Source organism: Pteropus medius, unplaced genomic scaffold, assembly GCF_902729225.1.
Source record: "Pteropus medius unplaced genomic scaffold, Ma_sr-lr_union100, whole genome shotgun sequence".
Taxonomy (NCBI): Eukaryota; Metazoa; Chordata; class Mammalia; order Chiroptera; family Pteropodidae; genus Pteropus; species Pteropus medius.
Window position 1 is genome coordinate 7,258,904 of NW_024351729.1, and position 23,457 is coordinate 7,282,360.

General features: G+C 37.0%; 1 protein-coding gene across 2 annotated transcripts in view; it reads left to right on the plus strand.

Annotated features, from left to right (window-relative positions):
* Positions 1-1,839: 1,839 nt before the first annotated feature.
* The window catches only part of PLCL1 (phospholipase C like 1 (inactive)), a 284,787-nt gene continuing 263,169 nt past the window's right edge, over positions 1,840-23,457 (plus strand). Inside the window, exon 1 of one of the 2 annotated variants that reach the window (XM_039844344.1) lies at positions 1,840-2,580. In XM_039844344.1, the coding sequence (XP_039700278.1) occupies positions 2,257-2,580 (324 nt within the window). In that variant the 5' untranslated portion in view covers positions 1,840-2,256. The remainder of the gene's footprint in view (positions 2,581-23,457) is intronic. The other variant, XM_039844345.1, reaches the window with a different exon arrangement.

Consider the following 23,457-nt stretch of genomic DNA (forward strand, 5'->3'; position numbering starts at 1 on the left):
CAAATTATTATCAGAATGGTATACAGACCTGTAGAATGGAAAATTCCTATAAATGATAATAATATTGTATAATGAATGAGATAGCTGCAGTTTCACATTTCTCAGAGGATAACCCAAGAATGGAATTTTTATTAGAGTAACAAAGAAAAATAAAGCACCGAAAGCAACTGTAGAAGACAGAAGTAAACCATAGTAATAGTTGAGTATCAAAGTAAAAAATCGCCTAAAACAATAATTTGTGAGAATAGCAAATAAAAATATTTTCTATACAAGCTAGATGGGAATTCCCTGCACTAATGGAGATGAAGGACACGTGTGGTTGTTTTAAGTCTGGGCACCCTTTCTCTTTCTTCCTCTAGTCTATGTGTTAAAAGGCAAATCAGCTGAAAAAGAAACTTTGAATTTTCCCTACAGTCTTACACCAGAAGGAAATGAAAAAAGCATTTGCCGTTATGGATGCAGTTCTCAGAATTTCACTAGAGGGTAGTGTTGGCTCTAAAACCAGAGGTTGCTAATTGTACAGTACATTCATGACTGGGCTGCATTTATAATTAAAGAAAAGGTAAACTCAAGCCTCTCAGGCTTCTCTAAAAGTTGATAAATGTCAAGTTTGAAACTTCTCAAGGGCTTCATCCAGTTGTTGCAGCCCCAGAAGAGCCAGATAAAGTAGTGAAGAGATTACTGGAAGAGTTGGGTGGCAGATTCTAATTTCAGCTCCTGCACTAACTAGTAGACAAGAAACTAAGGCTCCCTAGGCCTTCGACTCATCTGCAAAATAAAAGAGCTGCCCTAGATGATCCCTGAATCTCCTTGCATCTCTATAACAAATTCGGGGTCTAAAAGGCTGAAAATTTTCTCATTTTCTTGGCTAGACAAAAGAACAAGTAACATCTCAAAGTATTAAATTACTATATAATTAAAATGTTATGAGATTTAATATACATTCTAATATTAAAAAAAACCTTTAAATTAAGATATTAAGTCTTCTGTCCTACTAGCGAAACCTCAGAGCCATCATTTGTATCTATATGAGAATTCTGTGGTTAATTTCAGTGACTTAATGCATAATCCAAAGGTTATCTCTTCTCTCGGTTGCTAGCTTGCTGGAAATGATCAAAACATGTTTATATAGGATTATCTATAGAAGAGTTTGAACCATTATCAAATAGGGATGTTTTAGTTATGGAGACTAAATCCCTTACTTCCCTTGTACTTACCCAACATCCAGAAGGATTTAGTTGGTTCAGTTTCCTATTACCCTCACCTCTTTTGATTCCCTTTCCTTGTTATAATTATTTGCATTGCAGAGTGAACTGAAGATCTTTTCATAAAACCTTGAGCAAATTATTCAACTCCAGCGTCCCTGTAAACCCTAGTTTCTCTCTGCATGGGCTTGACTTCTAAGCGTTGGCGTGAGAGTCCGAAATTAACCTCTGATGGTGCGAAGGAACACTCTCATCACCGCAAACATTTTGACATGAATACTCAACAGTCCCTTTCCTCCAAATTGCTTAGCTTCGGAAAACGGAGGTTTCCTTCCCCCGCCCCCTCCTACTTCTATCCCCAAATTTTGTTACATTTTCTGGCTCATTTCGAATCTCTAAACTTCCTAAAATATACACGGAGCGCCGGCTGGTGCGCACTCGCGCGCGCACGCGCTCGTACGGTCCCTCTAGTACACGAGCCCAGCGGGGCCGGCTCCCAGGCACAGAACACATTCCATTCTTCACGTTCGGGCACACCCCTCCGCTGTGAGGATTGGTCGGGCCGACCCCACTCCGAGAGGCGAGGCTCCTAAGAGGCTCAGACGCCTGCCAATCCCCACGGGCTGTCAAAACAAGTCTTCCCTCTCTGTCACAACAGAGCGGAGCGGAGGCCGCCGCTGCCGCGGTACTTCCTGGGGCTACTGCGCGGCTGTCCGCGGGCAGGTGGCGGGTGCGCCCGCCGCGGTCTCCCGGCTCCGGGCCCCTCAGGCTGTGCGCGTCCCGGCCTCGGAGGCCGCCTAGCCAGGCGGCCGGTGCCTTTTGTTTCGCGCAGCCCGGGCGTTTGCATCGTATTTCGGACACCTCCTTCTCCTTTTCGCCTATCCTTCTGCTTCCCGCTCACTCTCCTCCCCACACCCGCCGCCATCCATCCCCCAGCGAACTGCCGGCCTCCTGGACTTCTCTACCCGAGCGATGCCTCCTATCCAGAAAGTTGCCGCCGCCGCCGCCGGCGGGCAGTGAAACAAAGTCTGGCGGGGCCGCCTCCCTGTGCATGAGCGCACTGGTGCCCAGCGGCTGGACTCCGCTACCGGGCGTGCAGTCTCCCTTCGGAAAGCCTGAAACGCGCCCCGCCATGGCCGAGGGTGCGGCCGGCAGGGAGGGTCTCGCGCCGCCCGACGTAGTCGGGGGCGAAGACGACCCCCGAGTGGGCTCGGATGGCGCCTCCGGGGACAGCGTGGCAGCGGCCCCTGGATGCCGGTCGAGGGACCGTCGCAGCGGGGTCGTATTCCCGGTCGCTGCAGGGGCCCCTGCAGACAGCGACGCTGGCCTTTTGGAGGCGGCGCGGGCGACCCCCCGGCGCAGCAGCATCATCAAGGTAAGCGAGGCCGCGCCACCCCGAGAGCGTGGGTGTAGGAGGTGGGTGGGTCCGGGATCCCCGCAGGACTTACGGTGTCCAGAGGCATCGCAGGCTCGACATTGTTTTCTCCTACCTCCTTTATTACCAAACCTTCCTTCCTCATCCGGAGGTTCCCAGACTCAGCTCTTGGCTATGAGAAGCAGAAGTGACTTTTTTTTTTCTTGATAGCGGAGGAAAAGTTCCACTCTGCATCTTTGCATTTTGATGGATGCTTTCTCTCATTTTCTCTAAAAGCTTCACTAAACCGTTGATAGAAGGAGAAGAGGACTCAATATAAATGCAGACCCACGAAATGGTAGTGCACTGCTCTCCAGAGAAAGGTTAGCTTTTCCTTCGCAGTAAAGGAAATGCACAGTTTACCTTAAAGTGAAAAAACAAACCTCTAGACTCAAACAGTCCCGAATTCCCAAGAAGCGTGAACTTTCCGGGTAGGCAGGCAGAGTTTTCAGTGGACCTTTCAGCAAAGTAAAGAGCGATATGGGAGCTCAGAGTTTCTGCGCTGCTGAAAGCGCGACCCGAACGCAATCAATCCCCAAGCGTCATCCTGGGTCCTTGCGGTTACCAGCATATCCAGGGAAACCGCTTCCCAATCCCCCAACTACCAGACAGTGTTTCTCTTTATCTATTTGGCAAGATTTTTGTAAACCTTGCCCATCCCTTACCTCTTTCTGTCTTCCTTCCATCTGGGGCTTATTTCCTGTTTGAGATTTCATCTCTTAGATGCATGGCATCGAGGTAAGGTCTCCTGGAACTCAGTATTCTCCCATAGGCTTTGGAAAAGGGCCTCTTAGCATAAATATTTGGGAGTAATCATGTGCATGTAATATTAAAATAGATTTTGGTAGAGCATTCAGTATGAAACTACACACACACACACACACACACACACACACACAGCCAAAGGTGATAGTGAAAGATAGACTTGGAACTACTTATTATTCATCTGACATGGTGTGCTTATATTCAAAACGCTTGTTCGCGTTTAAACTTGTGTAACCACCATATAATACTTGTTTCGTTCTAAAGCTCTAAACTGGACCTCCCAGGGCCAGTGTGGGTAGATTGCACCCACAGTACATCCACCTAGCTCCAAGTATGGTTTAGGCTTTCCCCCAACACTGGCACATGGAAGTTTAAAGCCAACGGGGAGATTTCTATAATAAAAGAAGAGTGGGTGGTAGTTGCAGATGACTTGTAGTAGTTTCTGTTTATTTTGTGACTTTTCGATTATGTGAAAAGGATTATTCTATTCTGGGTGTGAATTCGAATAAAAAGGAAATGATCACTTTTTTCCTTTTAACCCACAGATCAGAAAGCATAGAAAAGAAATCACAGTTAAGAAACATACGTTTTGTTCTTATTTTATATTTTTTTCATTGAGGTATAATTGACATACAACATTATATTAGTTTCAGGTGTATAGTGTTATTCAATATTTGTATATATTGTGAAATGATTACCACAATAAGTCTGGTTAATATCTGTCACCTGATTCTTAGTTACAAATTTTTTGTGTGTGTGATGAGAACTTTTAAGATTTACTGTCTTGGCAACTTTCAAATATGCAGTACAATATTAATAATTATAGTCACCATGCTCTACATTAGATCCCTATTAGTTTATGACTGGAAGTTTGTACCTTTTGACTCTCTTCACCCATTTTGCCCACCTTCTCCTCCCCACTAGCAACTACCAATCTGTTCTTTTTTTTTTTTTTAGAGTCCACATATAATTGAGATCATATAGTATTTGAGGAAATATACAGTTTGGATTCTAAGATATTGATACTAAATAAGGTCCCGTATGTGTGAAAAAAAGCACTGCAAGATAGTTTAAAATATACCATCATAAAAAGTAGTGGGTTCTATAGTTTTATAAAAAATAAAAGTAATGAGGTGTAAGGAATATACAAATTCTTACAACTAAATTTGCAATTTTTAAATTGTACCATGTCTTGGTTTATATTCTCAGAAAGGTCTTGATCAATAATGGTGCCTCTTTTATTTTGAAGTTTCTTTTCTGGACAAAAAAAGAGGGAGGCAACAGAGTATCAACTTGATCTTTCCCTTTTTAATAGTAAAATAAACATTTACTAAATAAATGGCCTTTAAAATTAAAGATACTAAAAAATAAAGTGAATTATTACTACTTGAAATTAGGTTTTATCAAAAAAGTAATATATATATGATAAAAAAATCAAGTGTTGCAAAGGAGTATGAAGGGAAAATTCCCAGCCACTCCACACTCCCACTTACATAGTCCACCTCCATAGCTGTTAACACTTTCTTTCCAGAAATATTCCATGCATATATAAGCACATGTATCTCTACTTGTCTGTGGTGAACCATTGAAGCTTTTTATTCATATAATAATATTTGGTTAGAATTTTACAGGCCTTATATTTTTATATTTGCTCTAAACATCTTTGATGCCAAGAAGATTGTTTAATCATTGTGATTTGTCAGTTAATCTTCAAGTATAACCTGGTGGGTCATAGGTGATGGTGGTACCTTGGGGTCTGTTTCCAGGGGCTTTCATTCCCTTCCAGTGAGGAAAGAGTCAGGTGATGATGGGCTCTGTTCCCCTCACTTTCTGATATCAAAGACTTTTCTGTTGACATCTTGAAGCTGCTGCCCCATGGTTTGTTTACTTTAGTGTAATAAAAATGAAGAGTTTCTTAAAAAGATCTAGATCATATAAGAAATACATAGCACATATTCTATATCAAGAGAAAATGATTCTTCACGGTTTTGCCAAGGGTTCTTTTATTTGGCATTGAAACATACACAAAAAAGGACTTTCGTGCACTATATAATCAAATTATTAAATGTTGTTCTGAATAGCCTTAGTACAGTAATAATTGATATTCATGATAATCTCTGAACTACTGAAAGATTGTGAATCATCAAATATTAAATTCTTTTCAGCTCAATTTCAGATATTGATTCTATTCTAGTTATTTGATGCTAATTCTCTATTAACTTTAAAATTAGATGAATCAGAATAGTGCATTTCTCTATCATGTCCGAAAACAGATTGTTTTTAGTAAATTTGAAAACAGGAATGTTTTTAGTAAATTTGCTCTAATTTATAAAAACATGTTTAGTTGAGAAAATTTCCTTCTTAGCTGATGAAAACAAAGTCCATGTTTATCTTTATTATCTTTATCTTTATCATTCAGAAAGTCTTCTTTCTACCATAATTGTGTTTCTTCCCTTATATACCCAGTCCTGAATTAAAAAAAAAATTAACATGAGAATTAAACTAGGTCTTCTTTAATTTGTCCATTTTCCCCTGTGTTTTCCTGTGTGATTATTTTTTGACAGCATTGACATTGATAAATGTTGCATGGTTTTTGGTAAGTACCTCATTGTATACCACAGTATTGCGACAGACTCCAGCTTAATTGCTTTTTGATGACCTGTGGTTTAAAACGACAAGTTAGTTACACGCAAAATTGATAATATCTAACAATTATGTACTATTTTGCATTTCAATATATTTCTACTTAAGAAATTAGACCATTTGTGTATCTGGTATTTGATATCAAACTAATATAATTAAAATATTTAATATCTTGGATTGGAGTTTACTGTCCTATAAACTCTGTGATGTTCTGTAAATAGAAAGTAATGTAGTTTACTCGCTATACTAGATGGTGGGAACTGAGCTACACATATGTTTTTAAAACAACGGTTGATTTTTCTTCTATTATATGTCACATATTGAAGAATTTCACTTTTTTCATTTCTTTTTTTTATATAAGTTTAGTTGGTATACAATCTTATACTGGTTATATTAGTTTCAAGTATATAATATAGTAATTTGATATTTTTATATCTTATAATGTAATCATCCCACTAATTCTAGTAATTATCTGTCACTGTGTAAATTTATCACAATCTTATTGACTATATTCCTCTTCTCCTTTTCACCCATCCCCCTCCTTTCTGGTAACCATCCCTTTTGTCTCTGTTTCTATGAGTCTGTTTTTGTTTTGTTTGTTTGTTTAGTTTTGTTTTTTTAGATTCCACATATAAGTGAAATCATACAGTATTTGTTTTTCTCTGCCTGACTTACTTCACTTAGCATAATATCCTCTAGATTCATCTATGTTCGCAAATGGCAAGATTTCATTCTTTTTTAATGCTATGTAATATTCCATCACACACACACACACACACACACCCTGCATCTTCTTTATCCATTTATTTATTGATAGATGCCTAGGTTGCTTCAATATTTTAGCTATTGTAAAATAACACTGCAGGAAGCATAGGGGTGCATATATCTTTTTGAATTAGTGTTTTTGTTTTCCTCGGATAAATTCCTGAAGTGGGATTGCTGGGCCATGTGGTATATCCATTTTTAGTTTTTTGAAGAATCTACATACTATGTTCCATAGTGGCTACAACAGTTTCAGCCCCACCAGCAGTGTACAAGGGTTCCCTTTTCTCCACATCCTCTCTAACACATGTTACTTGTTGACTTTTTGATGATAGCCATTCTGACTGGTGTGAAGTGGTATCATATTGTAGTTTTAATTTGCATTTCCCTGATGATTAGTGATATTGAGCATCTTTTCTTATGTCTGTTCGCCGGCTGTATGTCTTCTGTGAAGAAATATCTTTTCATGTCCTCTGCCTATATTTTGATGGGATTGTTTATTTATTTTTTTATTGTTGAGTTGTATGAGTTTCTTATGTATTTTGGATATCAATCTCTTATTTATAAACATCATTTATAAATATATTCTCCTATTCAGTAGGTTGCCTTTTGTTTTGTTGAAGGTTTCCTTCATTGTGCAGAAGCTTTTCAGTTCCTTTTGATTCTGCTTAAGTATGAATTCTCTAGGAGAAATTACCCCTTGGATTTCATGGACATAGGTGTGTAGGATGAAGATTCAGAACTTGGGAATGAGGTAATGAGACCTGTGCTATAGTAGCTAAAACTAATGGCTTTGGCGTTGTTCATGTCTCATTATTTTATATCATAGCCAGTCTCATTTTGTCATGTTCGTTGTGAGGCTGGTATAGTAGGTTGCTGAGCTGTAGCCTCAAAGATGCGACTTGGGTACCTGTTGACCCATTTCAAAATTATGGCTCTGCTCAGAGGGGAAAGGGGAATTTTATTCATATTTACTAAGTGCTGCCTACTATGAGTGAAGTACTAAACCAGGAGCTTGAATACATTGTATCACTTAATCCTCACAGCAAACCCTCTGAAGAAGAGAAGGGAGGCACAGAGAGCTATTGATACAACGTGGAGTCAGGATTCATGCCTGTGTCTGCTTGTGTGTCTGCTTAACTCCGAACTTGAGCTCTTATGCTGATTCTCTGATGCAGAAAGTCCACAATGCATAAGCACTTTCTAGGTTAGAAACAAGATGTGAAAGAGTGGCAGAAGAGTCTGAATCTTGGGCTCCAAGGCTTGTGAGGTAAATGATCCTTTCTCTGCCCTGCACCTGCCCCGACCCCCCTCCCCCGCCACCGCCCCAAATCAGAACACTTGGAGACGGATGACTGTAGAAAGGATTGTAAACTTTCTCATCTCTGGTCATTTTGTTAGGCCTGTACTATATTTTAAAAGGCAAAGCAATTTGACAGGTATTCTAGTTATTATCAGTATATGGCGTTCATACCTATTATTTTACACCAGGCCCACTTCTCCCATGTCCCTGCAGACAGTCGTTTGTGAAGGGTTGTATTCTATTTTAGACTAATATACAGGGAACAAATACTTGGAGCATGGGAATATGTATTATTCTAGGGGAATGATGAAATAGGAGATCTTAAGCTGGTGCTCTGAAAGCATTTTTTTAGTATATGTGCTGCCGAAGCGAGCACTGAAAGCATTTTTTTTTAAATAGAGACAGTTTTGAAGGGAAGTTAAGTGTGATTGAAAAATAACTTAACAGTTTTAGACACACTATAAGTTAAATAGGCTTCTCTAGATTGGCCTGGGAATTAATCAGCACATATAGACTTTTTTTTTGCTGGTAGAAATATGTGTTAAAAGTTCTAAATAAACAACTTATCAGTGAATTGTGGGAAAACAACCTGGTTGCTCAATGGAGTTGGCCAGCCTTTACTATGAGGGGTACCATGAGCATGCCCTGGTGGCTTCAGCTGGGGGCGCGCCTCCTGAGATATGATTCAGCTGTATAATTAGCATTGAACTTCTTGGGTGGATATGTTTTATTATTTCAGTAACTTTGGTTAGAGTGTTTACTTTCTCTCAAATTGCCATAGAAACATGATTACATTTCACCTTAGAAATGGTCACTTCTCATTGTGTGTAATTTCTTATAGCCCCTCGCCAGTGAATTAGGAATAAAATTTAAAGAGGCTTGTCTTATTTTAATGAAAGATTTTAGAAGTGCCTGTTGATTAGTGTTTGCTACTACTATCAGAATTTACACTATTTGTTTTCCTTCTTGGAAAATATATTAAGATTCAAAAAGTATAAGTTAATTTCATAGCTATCGAAGAGTTAAACAAATGTACATCGCAATTAAGACCGAGTAGTTGTTTTTCTAGTCGTTTCCTTTCTACCATAGAGAAAACAGCTAATGAACTTTTGTACAGTAAAATGCCAGTTGAACACAAATGCTGAATAACACCTCAGGCTCAGTAGGGTGTTATGAAAAGACATCAGAAGACAGTCTACTTTACCTTCGGTGCTACTGAGCAAATAATCCATGACTGCTTCCAGGTAATGCTTGAGCAACTGGTCAAGCTGTAGGTCTGGAGTAACTCAAAGAAAGAATTGCAGCGGTCTCCCTTGCTTCCACAGTGACTTCTGTTTGGCTTTAATAACTGTAAACATTAAACATAATTCCATTTTTAGGAGCAATGTCCAAACTGAGACATGTATAAGATGGTACATGAAAAAAAAATCTAGCTTAAAATGACTAAACAGAAGTAAGAGGCAGGAGTAAAGTTACTTTTTGAGTTTCCCATTGAGATACCAGTACTGTAAATGAACCATTGGTTATTAGGTGGGGCGAGGGGAAAATTTCATTACACTTACAATCTAAATCTATGGTAATACCTAAATCTAAGGTAAACTTTGTTATGGTAAAACCTTTCAGTTCTACAAAATCTCATATTTTGATGTGTTTTAATAATGTAAAAAAAGGTTTATTTGTAGTTTTATTTATCTCTTATTTATATTATTTTTCTCTGTATCCCAGTTCATCTCTGTATCTGAGTTCCTATAATAGGCTACAATAGACAGGATTTATTGTAATTAATGAGCATACTAAAGGAATAATAACAATTAGGACCAAATGGTCAACTTCTATAACAACAACATTCTGTCTTGTTTTAAGTCTTGGCCAATATATTGTGTATTTCAACTAACATTTGATAGCAAAATCATGGTATGAAAAAGTATTAGAATATTACCTTGGATTTAAAATTGGATTTCATTGGTAGTTTTATTGGTAACATTTTATGTGTACATGTTTAAGAGAGATATAATCTAGTTTATTTTCAACAGTATCATTTTAAGTCACTTCACTAATAATTAATCTAGCATTACTTTGAGAAAAGTAGGATTGTGCATGGTGATGTACATTATTTATGTGATCATTATCACTCCAGGAAGAAGAAAGGCAAGTTAATTTTGAGACCAATACAATCCCTCTAAAGCAAAACAAAACAACATAACAACTAAACTATTTTAGTAAGTATCCTTAGCTTCCAAAGATTTCATAATTTGTATTTATAAACTTATGGAAGTGTGTGGCTATTACAGGCAAATACACTTTTTTTCCTTAACTATACAAATTTGTATTCAAAAGCTTATTTTTTTTTTAAATTGAAAGATAATATGTCCTTTGTTAATTCTTTCAGGTTGACCTGCTCAAGGACCCTTAAAAGATGTTAATTCTATAGTAGACTAAGCACAAGCAACGTGTAAAGTAGGCAAACTCATATTATTGTATGAAAAAAAGTAATGGTTAGAAATGTTATGAGATTGTATTCAGAACACCTTCCCTGTGAGGTGCTAAGGGAGATAAATGCACAAGGAAGGCAAAAAGAGAGAAAAGAACACTTTACTGTTAGCCAGGACCAAGATTACAAAGCAGAACTCTAGAGAGCTGCACCTGATCGCTTTGTTGGTGCTTTTCCCTGAGGCTCAAACCAAAGCAGGCCAAATTGCCTGTGAGCTTAAAGTCCATACTGCACATTCCAGATCTGACAGCTGAAGATGAAGGTGGGCTGCTCAAGAGCATACCTCCTAGGGCCAGAAAGTAAGGAGTCAGCAGGGGGAGAGTGTTTCTCCTCCACTTGGCTCAGGCTGGGTTAGGATTTGACTCAGGAAAAGCACAGCTGTGACTGAAGAGTAAGTGCAAATTACCCTGCTCTGCTCCCCTCCAGGGCAGATCAGTTGTTGGATTGAGGAAGTAGAGAGGAGACCATGCAATGTGCACTCTGCCTTTATCTTCTTTGAAAGCTTCACCTCCATAAAACATAGCCCATTGATGTCCTTGAACTTGCAGTTTCTTAATTACATATCATGACTAATTTTTAGAAGAGGGAGTAGGGATGGGGAAGGGGATGGGTAATGAAGTCTGTGTGCCCTCTAGAGGCTGACATGCAAGATGCAAATAAAGAATATGCAATGGAATATTACTCAGCCATGAAACAATGAAATTCTACCATTTGTAATGACATGGATGGACCTAGAGGTTATTATGCTGAGTGAAATAAGTCAGACATAGAAAGACAAATACTATATGACTTCACTTATATGTGGAACCTAAAGAACAAGAAAGAACGAGCTAATCAAAAATAGACACAAATACGGAGGACAATTTGGTGACTGCCAGAGGGGAGAGGGGTTGCGGGGCTGGAAGAAAGGGGTGAAGGGTTAAAGAAGTACAAATTAGTAGTTGAGAGATGGTCACGGGGATGGGGAGCACGGCATAGGGAATGCAGTCAGCAGTAATGTAATGGCTAGGTGGAGAGCCAGATGGAGTGATCAGGGAATCATTTCATGAACTATACAAATGTCTAATCAATATACTATATGCTTGAAACTAATAATAAAATTTTTAAAAATGCTTAAAAAAAGATGCAAAGGCATCTTCAGCATTTGGTGAACTCTCGTTTTGAAATATTTTGGAATTATTGATTCTGAGCTATAATTAAATACATATTTAGAAATGTTATTAGTAATTAAATAGCTTTCTTTTTATGTTTAATCTAATAGATACAACACATTTACATCTTGAAGAGTTTTTTTATTGAGAAATTTTCTTCATAATAGTAGCAAATGCTTATATAATTAGTATTATGAGTTTGGCATAGTTCTAAGCACTTCATATGTATTAACTCAGTCAATAACCATGAGTTATTTTTATTTTTACCTCCATCTTCACAGACGGAGAGATGTTAAGTGACTTGTCCAAGGTCACATAGGTAGTAAATGGCAGAGCCAGGAAATGGATCCAAATAGTCTAGCTCCAGACTATTGGGTTTTAATCTTTATGCTATGCATCCTCTTGAATAACATTTTAGTATATGTGCTGCCAAAGCAAGCACACCTCTTGAATAATATTGATTTAAACCTTAGCTATTGTGGATGAAATAGCTTATCTTAACAACTAAGTTTCGCTGACAAATCAAAAAGAAAAAATGCTAAAAACAGCTTTGGGAAACTCTCTTAAGGATTATTTGAATACATTTTTTTCTTAATCTTTCATGTAAAATACCTTTGACTTTACATTAATATTGTATTTCACGTACCCTTGAGAGGAGTGGAACTCTTGTTCAATATTTTTACTCTTTGAGCAGAATTAGCATCTTTACCATGAAGCAAGAATATATGATCCAACTTTAGTATAATTTACACAAGCTAAGATGGATAGTTACTTAATCACTGAACCCTAATATGATTTATAGTTAAATAGTTTTGTCTGCTAGCATCAATAAATCAATAGGGAATATCTGAAGGAAGTTGAAATTTTGTTAAATGGTAGTGGATATGACACGGATGGACCTAGAGGTTTTTATGCTGAGTGAAATAAGTCAGACATGCTGTATGACTGAGATTTCCTTCCAAGTACATTTGAAGTAGATATAGTTCCTCACACATAGGAAGGGATCAGTAGATATTTGTGGAATTCCATTAAACCAAAAGTCATTTTAATCATTAAATTCATTTTTTTCTTGGTAGAAATTCCAAAGTCAATATGTGGGAAATTCAAATAGACGATTGTCATGAAATTATTGTGCTGGTGGCTGCTTTATTGTGTTGAAGGTAATGAGTCCATTCTGCCGTGCAGATACAGTACCATGGCCAAATGTCCCCAGAGTGTTTAAGGCACAGTCAGCTCTCTTGTTGAAACACTTGTGTGTAGGCTTTAATTACCTGTCTGTGGATATGTTAAATTATTGACGGGATATAAAACTTTGGCCTTCTCCCCCTTTTTTTCTATTGCAACATCTGTACAGTATCCAATTATATTCTCTTAAAGTAGATTTCTTTGGGGGAAAAAATAAGGCTTTTCCCAAATATGCAAAACTTGAATGAAATATTTTCCCTAATACTTTCTCATTTTTGGTTAGTATGGGATCGAGATGATTTTGTGAGAAATTCAGTGGGATGTGTGTGTGTGTGTGTGTGTGTGTGTGTGTGTCTTGGCGGCCTTGTATAGCGATGCATGCTTATGCTAGACATATTGGAAGTCAGAAGGAGCAGATGACCTTTTGATCCTCAGCTTTCTGTCCTACAGCTGGGATGATGGTCTTTAGCCAAAGACATATTCGTCATAAAAGTAACTGTGTGGGCTTGTGAGAAGTCACACTCAGAAGTGTTAGCAGTCAAGCTTGACCACAAGTTGAGATTTCTAGGGTTTGGGGAGAAGAGAAAGAGAAAGATCAAGCAAGGTGCGCTAAGGGAGAATGAAGTCAGATGTGACTACATTTATAAGTGGGCAGGGTAAATAGATGTTTCTTTGCCTGGATCATTCTGCAATAAGTTGTACATTTGGGAAGTCAAATTTTCTTTTTTTTTTAAATTTTGATTGCTTTTTGGTTCTTTTGGAGAGCCTTTTAACTAATGAATACTTTACACCTAACAGTAATTGCTAGGCAGAAAACCCTTTGAGCCTAGGGATTCCTGGGGAAGATCCAGGAAGGATTGGTCTGAGTTGTTGGTGGGAATGCTTGGTATTAAGAGATAAACTTTGTCTACTTGACTATTTCTATAGCTCTCGCTCTAGGAAAGTCCAAGGAAATTCTTCATAGTTGTACCCTCAGCATGACAGGGTCATCAATACAGAGAAATGGCTCTGACAACCAAGACATCTTAGAAGTTGGAATAATAGAATGGAGGTAGTTGTGGGTACTGGAATTAGCCATTATAGCTTGAAATGAAAGGCCCTAAGATTTCACAGATTCGGGAGATCATGAACTGTTGTGTTCAGCCACCACTCCCTGTGTTATGAGGTAGCCTTCACTACTGTACTTGCCCACTCTTCTTCCCCAGGCTAAATAAGGGGAGGACCAGTGGGAGGAAGTAAACTTGGAGGGGAGTTATGGTTTCTGGAAAGAGCCTGTTCCTTCCACTTTCCTCATTGTTGATGGAAGAGCTCATGACTTTTTCTGAGATTGAGAGAGAAGGGACTCATGAGAATTATGTGTAAAGATTAGGCAGGTAACAGTGGTGGCATCAAACAGTCCCCTCTCCACCAAGTCTCCCTATAAGTTGTGACTGATGCTCATCTATTCTCTGGAAGATACTGAGTTACTGGACCATCAGAGCCCCTGATTCCATCCTGAGTGTGGAGAAAAGGGACACTAAAATATGGCCAAGCATCTTCTGGTGCCCCACCCAAAGAGGCCATTTGGGCAGAGGGACTTTAGTAATAAAAGACTGGGGCAGGGCCTGGATAAGGAGTAAGAGGAAGAGGTCAGTGTCCAAGCCAGATTTCTAGCACCAACATGATGAATGTGCAGAAAGAAGGACATTGTGGAGAAGCAGCAGCTCCACAGAGTCAGCCCCACAAAGAGATGCCTGCCTCACAAAGAGAACCAATGGTCACTTCAGTGTTAACCTGAGGAATGGAGAAAACCAACCCAGTGCTGCCTATAATATCCCTATTAGACCATCTATGGGGAGACCTTGGCCTCTCCTATCTGTCTTCCAGCCCAACCCGAGAAGGGAACTGCAGAAAGGAAAAGAAAGGGAGAAGTGGGCTGAGTAGATCTAGGCCCCGCCCCTCCACCCCCAGTTCAAGCCACTATTACCACTGTTCTAGCCTGCCTCACAATATGGGGTAGAAAGAGGACCTTCGATTGAACATAAAATTGAAATTTTGAAATGAATAGGACTGAGTTTTTAAGGACTTAATAAGAACCTTTCCAATAACTGAAAGAAACATTATGGAATCTGAATGAGCTATTGGTATAACTGGAGTACCTAGGGGCAAAAGAGATCTGAGACGGCATAGCTGGGAGGGAGCAGTTGTGGGGAAAGTAAAATTCATATGTTTATACTCAAATAACTTGAGACTGCTTTATTATCCAAATACATTATTAGAATTGGACAGCTTGGAGATCATTCGGTAATTCTACCCCTTCATTTACTAAGCATGGCTGTTCACTATCTCTCCCATTCTTCCAGAGAGCCATTAGAGAGATCGTTTATGATACCATGGATAGATAATGGAGGGTTCTTTTAAGGTTTCATGGTATAGAATAACAGCAGGCACTAACATAGTCAAGATCTTACATTGTCCTTAATTCTTACAACAGCCTGATAAGACATAACTATCATTATCATTTCAACCTTACAGATGAGGAAGCTGTTCAAGGTCTCACGTTTATTAAGTACGTGTGTGTATGGTAGGGTGGTAGGATGGGCAGGAAAGGACAGAATTTTTCCTCCTTATTTTCTTTATCCCCATATGCAACCCCAGCACCCCAAATTTCTAAAAACAAACAAACAAACAAACAAACAAACAAACAAACAAACAAACAGTGATTTAAGAATAGATTGATCTGGTTGGAATGGAGCCAAGCAGATAACAAAGTTGAGTTGCTTCAACCATGTATTGTTCCTCAGTAAAAGCAACCACCATTTATTGAGCTAGGTGCATATTCATCATTTCATTTAAGTTGAAAGTCGGAGAAATTTAAGAAACAACAATGGATCAGAGGTGATTATTTTGTCTCCTAGATTGGAAATTTGGGTTTCTTATGCTTTGAAATCTATATTTTAAAAATCTTAAACGTTAGTTTCCTATTGCTGCTGTAACAACTTACCACAAACTTAGTGTCTTCAAACAGCACAGATTTATTGTCTTATAGTTCTAGAAGTCTGAGATTTGAAATGTATTTCACTGGGCTAAAATCAAGGTATAGGAAGGGCCATGCTCCTTTTTGGAGGTTCTAGGGGAAAATCCATTTTCTTGCCCATTTTAGATTCTGGAAACTGCCTACATTTTTTTGGATCAAGGCACCTTCCACCTTCAATGCCACCAATGGCTGGTGAAGTTTTTCTCATATTAAACCTTCTTAACTTTCATTTTCTACCTTGCCCCATTTTAACTTTTCTGTCTTCTTCTTCCATATTTAAGGATTCTTGTGATTCCATGGGGATCGCCCAGATAATCCAAGAGAATCTTCCTATTTTAATGTCAGTTGATTAGCAATCTTAATTCTTTCTGTTATCTTAATTCTTCTTTTCCATGGAACCTGAGATATTCACAGATTCTGGGGAATAGGACATGAAAATCTTTGGGGTCCATTATTCTATTACATTCTACTTTCAGACCTTGGTCATTGTCGTAGTGATTATTTTTTCCAATTATAGATGTATTTTATTAGATTTTTTAAATGAAAACTAATTTGTTAGCAAACATAAAAAGTCCACTGGGTTAAGATTTAAGATTCTGATAGTAGTTTTAAAGTAAAACAATTAGTTCTGGATTTTAAGAACATTTTATTTCTAACTGTATCTGGAGTTTTATATTGTATGTCTTTTATACTTTAATAGAAAATTGAACTTAAGGAATCTAGAGTTTAACTCTTACTAGTTGAATCCACTTATTTACAGATTTGGAAACTGAAAGGTTACTGACTTCCATAGATCATTAAGCAAACTGGTGAAGAACTGGTACAAACATTTTCCAACTTTTTATGATCTCATAAGATTTAAAAAGGAGGAATTCAGATTTCTGGATTTTATTGTTAATATGTCCTTCACAAGAACTGAAAGACAATTTTCAGGTTCCCACAACATTCTTGTGAACTTGGTTTGACTCTGAGTAGAATGTACCTCTGAAAACTCTGGGAAAATTGATTTGGCTGATCTCTGTATTTGGGCAAATGTTCACTTCTATCCTCACTGTTAAAAATATCAAACTTCATAGATCATAATTGGAGAATAGGGATTATATTCCAGACAGAGAAAGATTTCTGTGATTAAAAGTATAGGCAGTTTCGTTTAATGTGTCTTTATTTTATTTTATTTTATATTTTCTTTAAGAGGTATTTTAATGAATCCTGATAGCTAGTATGTAAAATCAACTATTTATTTTACCCTTGGAATGTCTCATTACAAGAGTCATATTGGAGAAGCTACACTTGGCACCCATCCATACACAAAACACACACTTAACCTTGTCCTTGGGTGCTTACTGTGTTCCTGTATATATTCATTGTAAGGGAGTTTCCAGCCTGTATGGCAATGTAAGATGTTAAAATAAGAATAAAGCCCACAACACCTAGGAAGACCAGGTGCTATAGGCGTAAAAAATAAAAAATAAGGGATTGTAAGCTGACGAGTTCCTTGCAATCTGAGGTCAACCAAGGATTGCCTCTCCTAAAACAAACAAACAAACAAACAAACAAATAAAGAAATAAGTAAATAAATAAAAATAAGAATAAAGACCACAGGTTCCTCAGTGCTGCATATAAAATATTCTATTCAAGCATACATTATAGAGAACCAGTTGCTATCTAGTTTCATGGATAATAAGAGCAGATTATGGAATGTTTTCCATTGTATAAATCCTGTTAAAAGCCAGAGTAGAAAAACAGTAGTTTCCACATTGGGATTAGGTTTAGCAGCGTTAAATAAGACTTAAAAAGTTGGAATCATAATTTAAAAAATTCTCAGATGTAGATATTAAATATTTATTTATATAAAATGTGAAAACTCTGCACAGGATATTTTTGTTGTTCTGAACTCCTTCAAGCAAAGTCTGGAGAAAACCAAACTGTAACAATTTCCTTAACAACTAGGCCTGATATCTTATTTATTTTTAAAAAATTTGCTCTTTTTACAAGGTACAATAGCATTGCTCTGAGGCTTCTTGTGGACATAAAAGCTTAACTTTGTGTTTATCTGATTATGTCTTAAATCTTTCTGACTCTTATTCATGGTTTCAATTTTGATTTTTTGTTTTTACAGTTGAAAATGGCTTGAATGTTTTAAAGATCAAGAAGATGACTAAGTAGACTATTTGTCTTATTTCTATAAGGATCTTGGTGCTTTTATCCTCAAGGGACTCCTTTGTAGTTTTCTTCAAGTACTCTTGAAGATAGATTACTCTTCTTGACAGAAGTTTTCTTCTATCGTTTGGGTTCTTTCCTTAATAACTATTCTGTTTGTAGCTTTCAGAAATATAAATTAAGGACTTCCATTGGTGGTGGTACACAGCTCTTGAAAGTATCGTTTGCTTTAGATAGTTAACTTGATCTACCTCAGAATTTAAATTTCACTAGGGAGCCAATTCCATTTTCAGGCTGCGTTTGTTTTGTGAAAACATTCTTACGTTGAGCCTAAATCAAATTCTTCTCAGATGTATTTCCTGGTCAGTCTGATTTCTGTCTCAGGAGCTAGAAAGAGTAAGTTTAAGTACTCATGTGACAACTTTTGACATATTCAAAGCGAGTTATATGGATGTCTCTTCCCACACTCCCACCACAATAATAACCGCTGACATTTATTGAGTGCTTATGTTCCAGACACTATTCTAAGCACTTTACAGGTATTAACTCATATAATTTTCACTAGGCTCATGAAGTAGGGATTGTCTACTCAATTTCATAGATACAGAAATTGAGGCACAGAGAGGTTAAATAACTTTGCCCAAATTCACATAGCAGGTAAATGGCATATTTTGATTTGTCAGCATTTCATTTAAAATGTTGTTTCTAGACCACTCCACTGGTTGTTATGCTAAATACACTGTGGTCCACTATAGCAGACTGTTTTATTTCCCTTGTTCTGGATGCTTATTTCTATGAATGTAACCATCAGGGAAATAGTCCTCCTGGGGGGAAAAACCCACATATTCCATTGATAGCAGTTCAGCAAGTTTTCTTTGTGTTCCAGAGGCTATGCTCCTAAATTGAAGAGGATTTGATGGGTTGACTGAAGGCAGGCTTGATATGGCAGCTGTATTCAATTTAACATAATATGTAAAGCCATTGTACTTTTCTTAAATAGGGAAGTAATTGGTAAAAAAAAAAAAGTAGTTAAAAATAAGACAATGAAGATAAATTAAGGATTAAGAGAATGGCTAGAAGTTTCTATAAGTAGGGTCCAGTAGGTAATATAGTACTGTCATTAAAGGAGTATGCCCTAGAATTAAAATCCCGATTCTCTATTTATTAACTACATGACATCAAGCAGGTTACTTAATCTCTGTCAGGACTTTTCAGAGGTATAAAGGAATCAATAAGTAAAAATAATTCTTAAGATTTTGATCCTGGAGAGCTTTGAATAGAGTGGTATCTTTGAGTCATGGAATAAAACCTTCTTCTGGCTGCTGTGTATAACCTGGATGGGGTTGGGGTCGTCACTTTTCTAAAGCAATGGAGACTCAGTGTTTCTGCTCATGACCTTTAAAGTCGTAGAGGTTTCTTCCAGCATTACAAAGGAAAATGCAGAGAAGCCTATATTTTGGTGGATATAGTAGCTATTAAAAAAACAAAACTTCCTATTTCTACCAAAAAAATTCTATAAACTAACCAGCAGCGTTTATAATTGTTATCCTTTTTGTTCCTTCTTGACAAACAATTGCACAGTTTTTGCTAGAGAGTCAAGTTTGTGCAAAGATGGTTTTCAGATTCCTCAGATTCTAGAGTAAAAGAATGAATTGCATATGAATTTAATGTAGCTCCATTTAGTTCAGCAAATGATTTTTAAGTACTTACTGCATTTGACACAGAGCTGTGTGCTTGGCTTTGATCATTCTCTTGTCTAAAATCTTATCTTAATGAATAGTACATAATGGGGCTCTTTTTTTTCTGTTCCAAGTTGATTAAAATTTTAGAAAAAGCCTTCAAAACCCTCACCTTGACACTAACTCAGCCTAAGGGACACCTAAAACTTTGTCAAGACATTTATTAGAAATAGCTTCCTCATTAATTTAGCTGAACTGATTTCACCTTACAATTCAACTAAATCTTTTTTTTCTTATTGAACAAAAGGCTTCTCAAAGCTAATTACTTTAGACTTCTTTTTTTTTCCTTCCTGGAATTAGGCATATTTTGAGAAAGTTTGTGAATATATACACAATGTGAATGAAAACTTGACTAAGTATTAAAGAAGTCACATCTGACTCAGACTCAGGTTTTCTGTGTGTTTGTTTCTGTTTTCCTTGTTAGATTGTAAATTCCTTAAAAGCAAGAACTCTTTCAAACTGTTTGGTTTGTAGCACTTAGAAGGAACCACAAAAAGAGAGAGTACAATGCTCTGTAAAGATGGGGGCCTTAAATAAATAAAGACCAATCTTAAAATTAAGGAAAGGAGTGAACCATATTACTGGCAGCCACTACTCAATTTATTATGAGTAATACTATGACTAAGGGGCAATGCTGTCTATTTTTTTCTGCATCCTTTTTGACCAAGGCTTCTGAGAATCTTGTCTTCTGTCTTAGGTGTTGTCACCTGCCAGGTTCTTACGGATTAGATGCAAGTCAATGGGTGGAAGAGGATATAAAGGAAGTAACATTTTCTGCCTCTTTCTAAAGGAGATTTCATTAGATTTAAACTAGCTTTCTTAATGGAATGTTACTCAGCCATAAGAAGAGATGAAATACTGCCATTTGTGACAACATGGATGGACCTCGAGATAATCATGCTAAGTGAAATAAGCCAGACAGGAAAAGTTGAAAATCACATGATATCACTTACATGTGGGATATAAACCTAAAAGCAACAAATGAACAGGGCAAACAAACAGAGACTCATGGACATGGACTATAGACTAGTGGTTACCAGAGGGTAAGGGGTGGGGTGAGGGGGGGTAGATGGGATAAAGGGGGTCAAATATGTAGTGACAGAAAGAAATCTATGGGAGGTGAACACACAATGTAAATATATATACACAATGTAAAAATATATGTTAAAATGTTCAGCTGAAACTTATTGGATTTTGTTAACCAATGTCACCATAAAAACAAACAAAAAACTCCAATATAACTTTCTTTATTATTATCGTTTCTGGTACAGTTTTTAAAATTGAGATATAATTGACATGTAACATATGAGTTTCAGGTGTACAACATAATGATTCTATATTTGTATATATCAAGAAATAATCATCACAAAAAGTTTAGTTAATATCCATCGCCACACAGTTAGAAATATTTTTTCTTGTGCTGAGAACTTTAAAGACACTCTTTTAGCAACTTTCAAATATACACTATGGCATTATTAACTATGATCACCATGCTATATATTACCTCCCCAGAATTTATTTATTTTGTAACTGGAAGTTTGTATCTTTTAATCACCTTCACCCATTTTGCTCACCCCCCCCAACCCCAGCAATCATCAATTAAAAATACATATATATTTTTAGATTCCACATATAGGTGAGGTCATGCAATATTTATCTTTCTCTGTCTGACTTATCTCATTTAGCGTAATGCTTTCAAGGTCCATCCATGTTGTCGCAAATGGAAGGATTTCTTTTTCTTTTATGGCTGAATAATATTCTTGTATATGTCTGTGTGTATATATATATATATATATATGTACATATACATATCACATTTTCTTTGTCCACTCATTTATACATGGACATTTAGGTTGATTCCATGTCTTGGCTACTGTAAATGATGATGCAGTGAACATGGAGGTGCAAATATCTTTTTGAGTTAGTGTTTTTATTTCCTTAGGATAAATACTCAAAAATAGAATCATTGGAGCCACAGCTTTCTTATTAAGGCACCCTGAAAGAATGGGAATTTTAGCTGGAATCCTTGTGAAAACAATCATAGATTCAATTTGAAGTGTTGTAATAAGACATTGGGCCCACTTTTAGCACTAGAGTAAACTTAATTGAGGAGCCAGTGGTCCTGGAAGTTTAAAGTCTGTAAGCCCCTTTAGTAGAACATATAGGCAGTATTCTCTAAGCTTATCAGCTATAACCTTGATTTTGACAAGGAAATAAGTTACAAACTATGCTATAAACAGTGGGAAATTACAGTGTCCTTTATATATTCTTTATTAGTCTCATCTCACCAACTCTGAAGAGAGGGAACACATTTTAGACTTTTCTCTTGTTCTCTATAGCACCTAGTAAGTGTTAGGCACATACTTGATTTACTTCTCTCCCCAAGATGAATCAAGATGACTATTTTTTTCCATATTCCTGAAAGTGTCATTGACCTGAAAGGTGGTCTACCATTGCTAGATTCATTTTACTTAATAAAAACTTCTATCTTTGGGAGACAGCTTGAGCAAGGAAGAGGACAGACTTGAGAATAAAATCTGGAATTCTGGAATCTCAGCTTTGCTATTTACTATGTGATTATGAGCAAATTTTAAAATTTTTATGAGCCTCAATTTCTTCATTGGTAAAATGGGAGTTATGACTTCTGTCCTGCAAGTTTGCCATGAGGCCTGGAGGTTAGCAATATAATATGTCTATATAGATCAACTTAAGGTATATTTTAGGTTGTATACCTAAAAAAGAGAGGACCTGACAATTCATTTAACTAGCAGTTCTTCCAATAAAAATACTGCCCGTTGGCTAGTAATAGCAAGTCTGTAATTCTACAAAAATTTTTATGACAAAGTTTAAATACCTTCCCAGCAGCTGTGTTCAGTATTTCCCTTCTGCGTGGCTTTTTACTCAGCCTCACCACGGCCGTGTACTAGTGTTATAAGGAGCAGTTCTGTTGGCTGCTACCACCATCTCATAATCAAACCATGTATGATTCATTTACTCAGTCAGATTATCATTCTGTTATCTTAAGATGCCTTGTATGCAGTCACTTATATTAATGTGTGTGAATATGATCCATGTCTGTCATTTGAGCCCTGCCATCTACCTACACCTTGTTCTGTGAAATCCAACTAAAAGAAATTTTAACTCTTTAGGTTATTACATATAAAGGAATTTCTTAATTATGACAAATTTTTACTCTTTCATTCAAATACTGAAAATTATGTTCATATATAATAGTACATATGTGAGGGTAGGGAAAGTTGTAGGCCATGTTATTATTCCATGTTTTATATTATTAAATCTTTAAATATATGTTTAATATCTCTGCTGTGGAGCCAAGGCCATTGAAATTTGACTTACTATCAGCCTTTTTGGCAATGCTCGTTAATTTTTTTTCACACTATAATACATTTGGCAAAGTTACTTTTAACGATTGATTCACTCATTTGTCTGTTCATTGATGCTTCTGTTATTTGTAACAAGATTATACTTCGTAGCATAGAAATTCAAAGGTGAAGGAGATTCTTTATATCCAGTGTATTAAAACTATAATCACAGGTAAAAAAAAAAAGTGCTGTGAAAAAGATACAGATCTGAGCTTCAAGCTAAGTGCTTAAAAATGCTTA